This window comes from Gavia stellata, chromosome 3, assembly GCF_030936135.1.
Source record: "Gavia stellata isolate bGavSte3 chromosome 3, bGavSte3.hap2, whole genome shotgun sequence".
Classification (NCBI taxonomy): domain Eukaryota; kingdom Metazoa; phylum Chordata; class Aves; order Gaviiformes; family Gaviidae; genus Gavia; species Gavia stellata.
In genome coordinates, this window is record NC_082596.1 from 417,071 (window position 1) to 430,293 (window position 13,223).

General features: G+C 67.7%; 1 protein-coding gene across 1 annotated transcript; it reads left to right on the forward strand.

Annotated features, from left to right (window-relative positions):
• Positions 1-693: 693 nt before the first annotated feature.
• Positions 694-5,127, forward strand: LOC132322069 (microtubule-actin cross-linking factor 1, isoforms 6/7-like). The gene is made up of 11 exons (XM_059836253.1): positions 694-711; positions 806-994; positions 1,379-1,493; positions 1,576-1,742; positions 2,196-2,352; positions 2,590-2,744; positions 2,827-2,901; positions 3,267-3,384; positions 3,646-3,833; positions 3,913-4,033; positions 5,066-5,127. Exons 1-11 carry the CDS (start codon positions 694-696, stop codon positions 5,125-5,127), a joined length of 1,365 nt encoding a protein of 454 aa, XP_059692236.1.
• Positions 5,128-13,223: the final 8,096 nt, after the last annotated feature.

Below are 13,223 nucleotides of genomic sequence, written 5' to 3' on the forward strand. Positions count from 1 at the left end.
TCCGGTTCCACCTGGATGGTGGTTCATTCCTGTGTGATGGCAGATGCCATGCAGCCCAGGCAGGGAGTCTCTGGGGAGTAGTGTCCCAGGGATCCCCATCCCGGACCCTGCTCCCGCAGTGGCTCGGAGGCTCCCTGGCGTTGTGGGTTTGCAGGTGAGAGCGCTCCCGGCTCTCCCTGAACGGGTCTGACGGGTTCGGCCGATCCCTCACTCTCATCTGCACAAAGCCCTGAGTGAGCAGAGATCTTCAGTATCTGATCTGGATCTGCTCCGGGGTCCTGCCACCCTCGGGGCTGCCCTCCTCTCCTCGCTCGCCCCAGATAGCGAGGACGTAGCACAGCCCTGCTGCGAGTGCAGCCAGCACGTCCACAGCGGTGCAGACCTGGGTACCGGCACGTTCAGCCGCTGCCCACAGGGATGGACCGAGGACCGGTGCTCAAAGCGCCAACAGCACCGCCCAGGAGCTGCAAAGGCCCCTTGGCACATGAGGGGCAGCGCTGTCAGCCCTGTGCCAGCTGCCCAGCGGGAACTCAGTCCTGCCCCATGGTCACGGGTGGTCCATGGAGCCCCCACGTCCCTGCCCCATGTTCCTGCCCCATGGTCATTAGGGCTGCTGGCCGGGGGTCCGTGTGCCTGCCCCATGGCAGGGGTGGGCCGTTGCTCCCCACATAGAGACTCGTTCCCCCTGAAGCCATGGCCCTGCGGTGCCTGGTCGGGGCTGCAGACACCGGGGTCTGCAGTGGGGCAGCCAGACCCGTGCCCCCCACCAGTCCCCGTGACCCAGCTCCTCCCACTGTGCCTGCAGGTGCTGAGCTGGGCCCAGCAGCAGGGTGAGCGGCTGCAGGCGCAGACGGCCAGCCTCGCGGCCGAGCGGGAGGAGATGGCCCAGCTCATCGACTGGATTACGGCCGCCGAGGAGGCGCTGAGCCTGCGGGACCAGGAGCCACTGCCGGAGGAGGCTGAGCAGCTGGAGGAGCTCAATGCCCAGCACACGGTAAGGGACCCCGTGCCCAGCTCCCCGCCTCGCTGGGGGCCATGCTGGGGTCCCCCCCACCCTGCCTGGCCCAGGCGAGCGCTCAACCCAATTGAGGACTCTTGGGTGCGCCAGGCTGAGGCCGTGGGTGCAGCTTGTTCATGCAGCAGTGACGCAGCAGCACCTTTCGCACGTGCCGGCAGCCACAGCCCAAGCTCACTGGGTCTGTGGCAAGGGCTGCTGATGCAGGAGGGTCCTGGGGAGGGGGGCAGCAGGGCTAGTCTGGGGGTGGCCACTCTCCCAGCTTCAGCCTCCTGCCCCAGCTGTGCCGGCAGGGCGGTGGGGCACACCTGGGGGACCTGCCGGAGTGGCTGGCGGGCGCTCAGCGCCAGCGCTCTGTGGCAGGTGTTCATGGAGGAGCTGAACCGCAAGCAGCCCGATGTGGAGAAGGTCACCAAGAGCTGCAAGCGGAAGCTGGCCACGGAGCTGGGCCCACCGGCTGCCCGCCGGCTGGCCACACGTAAGGGCCACCATTGCCCCCTGCACTGCGCTGCGCCGGGGTCCCCGGCTGTGCCCTCACTGCCTGTCTCTGCTGGCTGCAGGGCGCCGCAGCACGGGGAAGGTGCAGGGCGTGCCGGCGGTGCCGCTCGGGGGGCTGGAGCCCCAGACACCCCTCATGGCCCAGCTCCTGCACCGCTGGCAGCAGCTCTGGCTTCTGGCCCTGGACCGGCAGTACCGGCTGGAGACCGCGCTGCAGCGCCTGCGAGAGGTAGGGGCAGCACGACGGTGCCGCCGCCCCGGGTGGGTGTGGGCAGCTTGTCTCGCCTTCTGCTGGCAGAAGCCCCTGGCCCTGGGTTGGACACAGATGGGGACGGTCCCCAGGGGTCGGTGGGATGGAGCAGGCAGCACCCAGTCCCCACAGCCAGGAGACCCTGTGCATCCCCGCGGGCAGGGGTGGGTGCCCCCTTGGCAGCCAAGAGCTGGCTGCTGGAGCCTGTGGCTCCCCTTGCAACCCAGAGCCAGGGGCCCTGGGCAGAGACCCCTTTGCCAGCCTCAGCAGGGTCAGGGCTGGGAGCAAGCTGGCTGCACGGCAGCAGGGCTGAGCCCAAAAGTGGGTCCTGCGTGGGGCAAAGCGTGGTCACCCAGGCTGATGTGATGGGGGGGCTCGGGGGGGCTTTCCTGCCGGCGCGTTAATTCCCATCTGTGCTTCTCCGAGCTGGAGGAGTTTGCTCACTTTGACTTCGGGGTCTGGAGAAAGCGTTACATGCAGTGGATCAGCCAAATGAAGTCCCGTGTCCTGGATGTTTTCCGAGGCATCGACAGGGATCAGGACGGGCGCATCAGCCAGCGGGAGTTCATCGAGAGCGTCCTCTCCTCCAGTGAGTGCCCCCGGCACTGGGCTGGGGTGGCACATCCCACAGGGCTTCCTCCCTGCGAGAGCCTGGGAAGGGGCAGTTTGGGGAGAGGTGGGGCGGTCCTCGCAGAGATGGGGAGGGACAGGGTCTGCCAGCCAGGATCCCCCTTGGAGGGGGGCCAGGGTTTGGAGCCGGCACCAGCTGGCCTTGGCGCAGGGGTGCACAGGGCATGGCAGGCTGAGGGTGCCCTTCCCTCCCCAGAGTTCCCTACCAACGTCTTGGAGATGAACGCCGTGGCGAGCATCTTCGACATGAATGGCGACGGCTTCATCGACTACTACGAGTTTGTCAGTGCCCTGCACCCCAACCGGGACCCGCTGCGCCGGACCGCCGACGCCGACCAGATCCAGGACGAGGTACGGTGGAGGGGCCGCGTGGCTGGGGCCGGGCAGGGTGGGGGGCCCCGCGGTGGGTCTGAGCCAAGCGTGCCATCCCCAGGTGAACAGGCAAGTGGCCCAGTGCAACTGTGCCAAGCGCTTCCAGGTGGAGCAGATCAGCGCCAACAGGTACCGGGTAAGTGCCAACCCACACCGCTGCGGCCGCCTCCTGCCCTGCCGCCACGGCCAGCAGCCCCCGTTACCCAGCCCGGGGTTCTGGGCTTGCTCTGACACCCATGCACAGCCTGCACCAGACCCTTTGCAGTGGCAGGGAGAGGGCACGTCCCCACGTCCCGTGGGATCCCTGGCCCCGGATTCTTCATGCTGTGGCACGGCAGGGAGGGCAGTGCTGGTGGAGATGGAGGGGCTGCAGGGGACCATATGGCTTGGTGATGGGCAAATCTGGGTGCTGGTACCTGCTCTGGCACCATCTCCCTGGCTCCCAGCCCTGCCAAACCCCCCCTGGACCCTGCCTTGCCATGACATCCCTTTCCCCCACAGTTCGGGGAGTCCCAGCAGCTGCGGATGGTGCGGATCCTGCGCAGCACCCTGATGGTGCGGGTCGGTGGGGGCTGGATCGCGCTGGACGAGTTCCTGGTGAAGAACGACCCCTGCAGAGGTGGGTATCGATGTCCCACACTGGGCATGGGGCGCCCACGGCTCTGCGGCCAAGAGGATCTGCAGTGGGCTGAGGTCAGGAGAGCCCTGGGGCTGGTGTGGTGGGCATCCCTGTGCCCGGGTGCGATGCCTGCAGGGCCGTGCGGGTCAGTGGTGCCCATGTGGGACGCAGCCTACCGGGCTCCCCAGGGTCTTGCACCGTCTGGCCTGGGGCTGCGGGACCCCCAGCGCCAGCCCTGCTCACCGCCTCTCTCATCCCCAGTGAAGGGAAGGACCAACCTGAAGATCAACGAGAAGTACCTGTCCCCAGATGCCTTTGGGGCTGTCGCGGCCAAGTGTGCGGGGAACCAGTCGGCCCCCTCATCCAAAGTGCTGTCCCCCAGCCGCTCCAACTCCAGCCTCAGCCTTTACAGCAGCGCCTCAGCCCCCAGCAGCCCCTTGGCCAGGAAGGTAAGAGCTGGGGAGCCCCCCCAAAAGTCCCGACCCCCCCAGCCCGACCACTGTGGGTGCTGACCCTCTCCCTCCCCAGTCGGTGCTGCGGCGGACACGCTCCGGAGACCGGTGTCCCCGCTCCCGCGGCTCCCTGCTGCCTGACGGAGCTGAGCTGCAGTTCACCGCGGCCGAGGAGAGCCTGGCCGTGGCACCCCCAGGTGAGGGCCGTGCCGCTGCGGGGGGTCCCCAGCCCGCCCCAGGCAGCCTGCTGCAGGCTGCACCCAGCCTGTCATGCAGGGCAGGGGGCTGGGGGGGGCCCGGCGGGGCTGGGGAAGCACAGGGGAGCCAGAGTCAGTGGGACGGTGTGGGGCAGGGCAGTGGGGCTGTCCCCCGGCACTGGGACCACCAGTGCAGGGGTGCAGGAGAGCCGCTCCAGCCCCTCCGTGCCCTTGCAGAGCCACCTGAAGGGTCCCCCCCGGAGCGCTGCAGCCCCTGCCGCTGAGCCCTCCCAGCCGCCCGCCCTGCGCCCAGCACCCTCGGCCGGCCCCACTCAGGACTCTCCTCCCCAGCGGCCGCCCGCCCTGAGGCTGGAGGATGGCGAAGCCGCGGCCGTGCGCCCCGCGGGTCTCCGGTCCGGCGCTGCAGCCCCCCGAGCGGGTGCCCGCCTGCAAGGGCTGAGCTGTCTGTCCGTCACCGATTCCGCTGGGCCTGGCCCCAGCATATATGCAAGAATCCCCTGACACACACCAAACGGCCCCCGGGCTCTGGCTGGCGCGGCCCCCTGCCCCATCCTTCCAGCAGGCAGCGGGTGGGGGGCTGAGCCCCGATGCCCCGCTCCCAGAGCCCGGGGCAGCTGCAGGCTGCCGGGAGCATCCCGCAGCTGTAGGGTCAGCCAGGGCTGCGGCAGCCCAGATGCCCCTGGGCTGGGCCCTACTCTTCTCCCCCAGGTTCCTGTGCCGCTGGGGTGGCTGCCGGTGCCCCCAGGCATTTGGCATTGCTGGCAGAGGGTCCCCCCCATCCTGCAGCCCATGCCCTGCTGGGAGGCGGGAGGTGTCCAGGCTCGGTACCTGGGCACCGGGGCCCCTTGCCAGATGCAGAGCCCCATTTCTGGTGCTAACCCTCACCCCTTGGGCCTTCGGTGTGTGCATACGGGGCCCCGGCTACCGCTGACCCCCGCCCCGGCAGGGCTGGGGCTGCCACGGGCGGGAGGTCCCTCGCGCCCATCCCCGTCCCGCCTGCCGCACCTACAGGCGGTGGGACCCCTGCCCTGCTGACGCATGCTCACGTCACCCCGCTAACTGGACAGCAGTAGAGCTGAATGTAACCCTGGCTGGGCACGACCCTGCCAGCCACAATAAAGAGTAGGTTTCTTTTTCTATGAGCACCCAGGGCTTGCTGCGGTCTGTCAGTCTGTCTGTCCGCTCACCCTGCTGTCGGAGCGAGGAGCTGCCACGGCCGGGCGGTGCAGGGGGGGTGTAGCATCACCAAAGCTGGTGCACATGTGGCCCAGCATGGTGGCACACGGTGGCCGGGCACGGCCGGGTGTGCCTCCAGCCCGGTGCCACCAGCAGAGACACCTGGCGCCAGAGCCGCGGCTCACATGCCTGGGGCATTGCAGCGGGTGCCAGCAGGCACCTCGCCGTGTTGCCTCCTTTCTGAGGAAAGCATTGCTGAGATTCCTGCTGCGCCCCAGCACCTCTGCCTGGGGCCAGGAGCCCACGCCCATGGCGGGCAGCACTGGGAGAGGCCGCGTCCCCATCCCTGTGTGCTGGCTGCCCTTCTGCCACCCCGCAGCTGTGAGGGCACCAGGAGTGTCCGTGCGGTCCCAGCCAGTGCGGTCCCCTGCAGCGGTCCCATGCTGGGGCAGCTGGGGGACAGTTGGGATGGGGCATGGCTGCAGGTCCGTGTGGGACGGGGTGTCTGGAGACACTGGCAGTGTCCCCACTCCAGGAGGTTGGGACACCTCGTGCACGGGGACTGTCCCCAGGGGTTGCAGCAGCATGGCCCTTGCCTGGCACCTCTCTGCGTTGGGGAATTCCAAGACCCGCTGTGGTCCTCCTCCGATCCCCCCAGCAGGGCTGGGGCTTCGCCTGGCTCCCTCCTCCCTTGTCTGGGTCCTGTTGGCTGGCTGGCCACGCCTTCATGGATTGCAGCCCCATTTCTGCACTGTTGTCCCCTAAAACTATCTCCACGCTATTTTTTTTTCTGAACAAACATTTCTGCATTGGACAGCAGCCAAAGGGGGACAGGTCTGGAAATGTGCTAGAGAGCCTGTGCCGGGGCATGTCCCCGTCGATGCATGGAGGAGCCCTGCAAATACCCCACGTGCAGGAGAGGTCCCTCACTGCTGGCACTGCCAGCAACCCCCCCCGCCCCCGAGAGCAATGCTGAGCCCCACCACTCTCCACGGAGCAGAGCATCTGCCAACACGTCCTGGGATGGTCTGTGCAGTGCTTCTGGCACAGGCTGGGATCGCCGACACGAGTTGCGTTGCACATTCCTCTGCCTATAGAAATCTCATCCACCCCTCCCAGCTGGGGGAACACGCCCGGCACCACTGGCCTGTGTCAGCTGCATCCAGAGCCCAGGCAATGACTCTGGTTTGGGAACCAAAGACAACAGACGCGGGGCAGACTGTTTGCAAAATGTTTGCACAGCTATGCCAGCCCTGACAATGCAGGGCTGGAGCTGGGGATGAGGGTGACGAGATGGACAGAGACACGGACCCAGAGCACGTGGATGGGGACACAGGGTCCAAGTGAGACTGCACCATCCTCAGGGAGACGTGGTGCGGAGGGGGGATGCCCTGGGAGAGCCTCCACAGCTCGCAGCCCAGGCCAGGCCTGGGAGAGGAGGACCACACGGCTGCTGCAAGCACATTGCTTTGCTGCACGAGTGGCTCCTGGGGTGGCAAGCAAGCAGGCGGCGGTGGGAGAGCAGGGCTGGAGGCTTGGCCCCCAAACGGGCACCGTCATAGCTGGGCGCTTGGACCCAAGCCGCCACAGCCGTGCTGTCCGGTGGAGCCGAGTTGCACGGGGCTCTGCTCACGCAGCGGAGCAGCCCTCCCGCTGGCGCGTGCCCTGCAGAGCCAGCCGGCCCCCACTGCAGGGAGGGGGAGGCGGGTGCCGCCCTGTTGCCCAACCGCCCCAGCACTTGCCCCAGCTGTGGGAACCCCGGGAGCGGGGCCTGCCCCGCCTCACGGGCCCACCCTGCGCGCCCCACGCAGCCACCCCAGCCCCAGACTGGAGCCACGTGCCAGCGGCAGTTGCTTCATCCCACCCGACGGACCCCGGCCACACCATGGGGGGGGTGAACGGTCATGCCCCAGGCCGGGGGATTGGCAAAGGGGAGCACTCTCACATGCCCCCCTGCCCCGACACCTCCCGTCCCCTCTCCAGGGCTGGACGGGGGGGTGTGAACCCCGAGGGTCCCAGCCTGCTGAGTGACCCCCAGCTCATGCCAGGGCAGCTCCTCCAGCCCCGGGGCGGACAGCCCCAGCTCCCGCTGCTCTGCTCCTGGCTTTCCAGCTGCCAGCACGGAGGTGTCCCCAGGCTGCTTCGGCTCCCACCTGCAGTTTGCACCCACACCCCACGCAAAGCCCGTGCCCAGTGCCCGGGGTACGGTGCTGCTGGGCAAGGGGCAAGAGCCCAGAGCCCTCCAGGCTCCCCATCCTGCCCTGTGCAAAGCCACCGTCGGGCCATGGGGTCGGGATGCTTGCGAGGCTGGAGGCAACGGCACGGTGGCAATGGAGGCTGGCGGAGCTGGAGGCTTTGGTGCCATGCAAGTCGGTGTCGGCATGCCTGCTCTGCTCTTGGGCTGGGGCCAGCACGTGCACAAGCACACGTATGTGAGCATGCAGAGCCACTTGCACGGCAGATGCGCGTGCACAGCTGTGCCTGTGTGTGTGAGCATCTGTGTTCACCTGTGCGAGAGCGTTTGTGCACGTGGGCGCAGGTATCGGGCAGCAAAGCCCCAGCAGGCATCTCCCAGCGCTGAGCTCAGCGTCTGCCTCAAGCCCTGGCATGGTTCATCCCAGCCAGCAACGGGCTGCGCTCCCGCACCACCTCACCCCTTCCTCCGTGCACACCTGGAGGGACAGGGAGCGCGGCGACTCCTGACCGAGCCAGCCCTCGTGCTGCCACTGCCATCAGCGGCACTCGGGGCCCCCCAGAGCCCCTGGAGCTGTGGGGCTGTATCCTTTGCTGCTGGCCCCGGGCACAGCCGGGGGCAGGGGATAGACCGCAGGGCGTCCGCAGGCCCAGACTTCTGGTGGCTGGGACAGACGGAGGCGGCACAAGGGGGACGTGCAGCCGAGTGATGCCGGGCAGCGTGGGTGAGCGCAGCGGGCTGCCCCATGCTGGGGGCTGCGCTGGAGGCATTGGGTGGTGTGTCCCGGTGGGAAGGGAGCCTGGCCAGTGGCAGCGTGGTTTGCGGTGGGGAGAGCAGCAGCTGCTGGGCTCAGTGACAGCCACATGCAGTGACAGCCACATGCAGTGACAGCCGCAAGCCCTCTGTCTGGGACCTGTTGCAGTGCTCTGTCGGTTCAACCCAAGTCCCCACTGCTCCCGCTCGGGCACAGTCCTCTTCCCACAGCCTCCACCAGCAGCCAGGCATGGCTGCATCTGGCAGCGCGCCCTGTGACACCCGGCTTGGCCGGCCATCCCCACAGACCCACACATATGGGGTTTCCCCGCTGTGGGACTCCTCCTGCAACACCAAGCAACTGCGTCTTGATGCCTGCACCTCTGGGCTTTCCCCTTCCCTGCAGCAAAGGGCTCCGCGGCCCCGCTGGCTCAGCAGCCGGCGCAGCAAGGGTGCCACCAAGGCTCCCGGGAGCCATCAGCCACCTCCAGCCCGAGCCATGGCCGCCCACAGGCAGGGGAGAGGTGCCCAGGCCAGTCCGCTCCTTGTCTTTGTTTGTAGCTGAGATGTTTTGGTTAAGCCGTGTATGGTTAGATAGAATGTGTACATACGAATTGCAACCACACATTACTGCTAATTACCGTAACCAGACCCTTTCCTCTGCCTTTGGGCGGTGCGCCCAAGAAAGCAAAAGAAAAACAGCGTTGGCAGGCGTAGCACAGAACAACCCAGCACGGCCCAGTATGGCCCAGCACAGCCCAGCACAGTGCACTGGTTCCTGCATGAGCAGCCGTGCTGCCTGGGGCAGGGGCCGGAGGTTCCCCCTTCCGCCTGTCCCTGCAGCAAGGCAGAGAGACAATGCCCCATCGGCCACCCGTGCCAGGCTCCCCCGTGCCCGTGCCCGTGCCCGTGCCTGGTCCCGCTGCAGCCCCGGGGCCGTCCTCACTCGCAGCGCGGGCTGGCAGGGCCCCGGGGAGGCTGCAGGGGAGCATCGCTGGCCCAGACCCCGCCGGAGCATGAGCGGGTCAGCACCTCCATGGCCTCCCCAGTGGGAAGCTCTGCGGTGAGGGCACCGCTCCAGCATACTGGTGCCGAGCCCTCTGTGCTGGCAGCACTCATCCCTGTTTACCTTCGGATTAAGACTCCTCAGCACCTCCTGGGAGCAACACCTCTGCAACAACCATTGACGATGCCCGTGCAGCCATCGGAAACCCATGCTGGTTTCTGGGACACAACCTCCTCTCCATGTGCCACAGGAACAGGCACAGGTATGGCAGCAGCTGCCAGCCCTGCCAGGGGGAACGCAGCCCCTGCCTCTCTCACTGGCCCCACTGATGCTGCCCCTTTGCGACATCGCCCCATGGGTCCGGGGCATCGTCCGGGCCAGCCCCTCTCTGGGCCCCGCAGCTCTGGCTGCTCCGGGGTGACACCCTCCCGAGGCTCCCTCTGCCCCCCAGGGACTGCCGGCTTGGCACTGCCCAAGCAGCGGGCACAGAAGGAGCTCCTGCCTGGGTGTTTGGCCGTGCAATTCCCGGGGGAATGCCCCTCCACATGGGGTGCACCGCCACTGCCAGGGTTAGCCGCACCCACAGCAAGTGCCAGGGTTGTGTGCCCACCGGACTACGCTGTATCATGCCCCAGGCTCGCCCGGCCAGCCCTGTGCCTGGATACCGGCAGCTCTCCAGACAACACACTCCCACGCACCATAAACATTTTGCCCAAGCGGTGTGCATCCCTTCCTCAGCGCATTGCGCCACAGGGCTGGCACCGGGAGGGGTCTGCAGCACGACACCGCAGCGCCCAGTGGCCCCAAAGGTCCCCTTCCCCACGTGTGGTGCCTGCTGCTCTTTCGGGGCCCACCGAGCGCCCACGGCACTGGGGAGAGGAGAGGGGTGCTCGGGGTGGAGCGGGGAGCTGGGTGTGAGGCTGGGTGCAGGGTCTGGAGAGAGGGCGTGGGGCTGGTGACGGAGGCAGGGCAGGGGTGTTTGGGTGACTCAGGTGGCAACGGGGTGGCTTGGGCATGTTTTGGGCAATTCAAGCTCCACGTGCACATCCAGGGATGCGGGCAAGGTTGAGGGGAGCAGGGAAGGGTCCCCCTCTCCACCGCAGCTGCTGTGGTGCCAGGGTCAGGCCCGCAGCTGGAAGTCTGGGGTCTGTCAGCCCTGCAGCTGCAGCCCAGGGTCCAGCCAAATAGACACGGCGGTGCAGCTGATTCGATGGGAAACGGACACGCAGCAGGCTTGGGAGGCAAGGGCTGCATGGGCTGCTGTGGGAGAGGAGCTGGGTGGGAGCTGCCCCCAGGATGAGGCACAGGGGCATTTCTAGGGCTTCTGGCATAGGGGTTGGTTACGGGGCGATGGGGAGAAGGATGAGAGGCTGCTAGGGACCAGAGCGGCGCAGGCACACTGGCCCCGTGGAGGTCTCTCCCCTTCTCTTGCCTCCTTTGTGGAGGACACTGCCCGAGCAAATGGCTGCCTGCTGGGACAGGGCCACCTGCCCACACTGCAGCCGTTTCGGGACCAGCGAACCCCCTCGCCCCTGCTCACAGCCCTGCCCTGGCCCTGTGCCCCCAGGGGCATGGCACAGGGAGGGCAGCGACAGGGCCGCAGGGACCCAGTGCAGCCGGACCCCTGCAAGGGGGGACCCGGTCACCGGGAGGAAGCCGTGGGGAGGGCTGGCCCGCATGTTTCTGGCAGGGCTGGGCCGGTGTGTCATCCCCAGGGGCGGGGAAGGGCAAGGTTTTAAACGTGCTCTGGTCCCAGGCAGGAAGCAGCGGCAAAGCAGTGGGACTGCGGGCACCTGCCAGGTGAACCCATCCTGCGACCACCGTGGGCAGGTAGGAGAGGTCCAGCAGAGAGGGACCTGGCTGGTCGTCACAGGGCTTGTGCTGGCCGGCCACGGCGGACGAGGTGCTTGCGCAGGTCCCGGGTATGCGAGGAATGCGGCATTGCCCGCGCCTGCGCCCGCCAGTCTGGCTGGGCTGCGGCCAGGTGCCAGGGTGGGACACTGGGCATAGGGCAACAGCCGCATGGTGCTGCGGCACACTGGACACCGCTGGCCCTCGTGGCCAAGCACAGCAGGAGGATGCTGGTCCCTGATCCTGGCATGCCCTGGGAGTGGGACAGCAGGTGATGACTGCCCAGGCAGGACGCTCCCAGGGAAAAGCCTGTGCTGCTCTGGGGCTCTGATGGGTACAGCGGGGTTCGGCAGGGCAGTGGGTGCCGAGGAAGGGGCAGGGAGGAGAGCAAGGCACACGGGGGACTGGCAGCATCATTCCACAGTACCTAGTGAGGTGGGTACACGGTGCTGTGGGACTGCCTGCCGTGGGCAGGGTGCAACCCCATCCCACAGCTGCAGCGGAGGAGCAGCCCTGCTGCAGGCACCTAACGGGGCAGGTCAGCAGGCAGGAGCCCATTGGCCGCTGGTCATCAGTGGGACCCAGGCACTGCGTCCCCTGCTCTGTGGCAGCCGGGCAGGCAGCACTGCCCAGGAAGGAGTGCTGGGCTGCCCCCGAGCCCTGCTCCGAGCAGGGCCCCCCAAAGTGCCCCAGCCACCCTCCCTGTCCCTATCACCCTTCCGTCACTGCCCCAGCCAACTTCTCTGCTGCTCTCCCTCCCCCTGAAACACCCCAGCTTCAGCCTGTCCCACCAGAGACCACCCCACAGACTTCCCCCCGGCCCCGCCAGGCTCCTTCCCACAGCCCCAGCCCCTCCCCAATGCTCTGCTGCCCCTTCCCCAGCAGAAACCTCCTCCGCCACCCTCTCCCTGAAACCATGGCCCCCACTCTGCCAGTAAAACCTGTCCCTTCTCCCGGTCCCTCCCCATGGCCCCCAGCAGCCTCTCCCTCCCCAGCCGGCACCGGCCTGTTGGTGCACCCTGCGGGTGCAGACGTGCAGGGTTGTCCCGCGGGACGTGAGGCAGCCATAGCTGCAACGCTCTCCTGCGCGCTGGGTGTACAAGGAAGACCCTCCCGTGGTGACTCACGCGGGCAGGGAGGTGTGCGCGGGCTCGCGGCACCAGTGGGTGCAAAGGGGCTGTGCACGCGTGCAAGCGCCGTCCAGAGCCACGGCTCACGCCAGCACCAGCACATTTCCTGACGCAGCCAGAAGCAAAAGGTGCGGAGCAGCAATTGCTGCTGCCAGGGAGAGCTGCCTGCGTCAGGGAGAGACCGTGGCCCCAGGGAGGGCGGCAGGTGCCAGCGCCTGAACCTCCGCCAGGAATCTCCCTGGCTATGTAGGCAGAGTCGGTTACTAAAAGTTTCCATGGGGCTGACGCCTTCTGATTAAAGGCAGAAGCGTTCTTCCTCTGCCTGCACGCCCGCTGCCTCCTCCCCTGCCCGTGAAGGGCAGGGGGTTCCACCTGCCCCTGGCCCCCAGCCCCGCTGGGAATTGGTGTTCGGAGCTGCCGCAGTGTTATGGGGGGCAGTGCCCAGACCCCCTCTGCTCTCTGGTGCTGGTTGCCAGCTCGGGTCTGGGACGTGCAGGGATCTTCCTGGGTCTCTCTGGATACCGCAGCCACACCAGCACTGCCCACCCCTGTGCCCGTGGCATGGCCAGGCTGAGCCCAGCTCCTCCCAAGCGCAGCACAGCCTGCGCCGTCTAACCTGGCACCTCTCTGCCAGAAAAGGGCTGCGGGCGCCGGGAGCAGCTTTCCCAGCCCTGCAAGGCGGCACAGACCCAGGACCAGGGTGGGCAGAGCCGGTGGTGAGGTGCTGCCAGCCCCATCGTGTGTGTTGCGTGTGCGCGGCAGCAGGCACAGGGCTGCCCAGCACCAGCACGTCCGGGTGTGCGCACCCAGCACGAGCCTGCGGGCTGGAGGAGACAGCCGTGCAAGGCAGGGGACCCCCCTGCTCCCAGCCCGCAGCCCACGGCACAGGACAGAGCGGACCCCTCCCACTCTCAGCCAGTCAGACAGGCCCCTCGCCCCCCCCAACAGCAGCCCCCCCACCAGGCAGAGACCCCCCCCCAAGTCCCGACTCCGCTCTTCTCCTCCCCTCAGCCAGAGTGGCTCAGGACAGCCCTTCCCAGAGGCAGGAGCAGCGCCCCA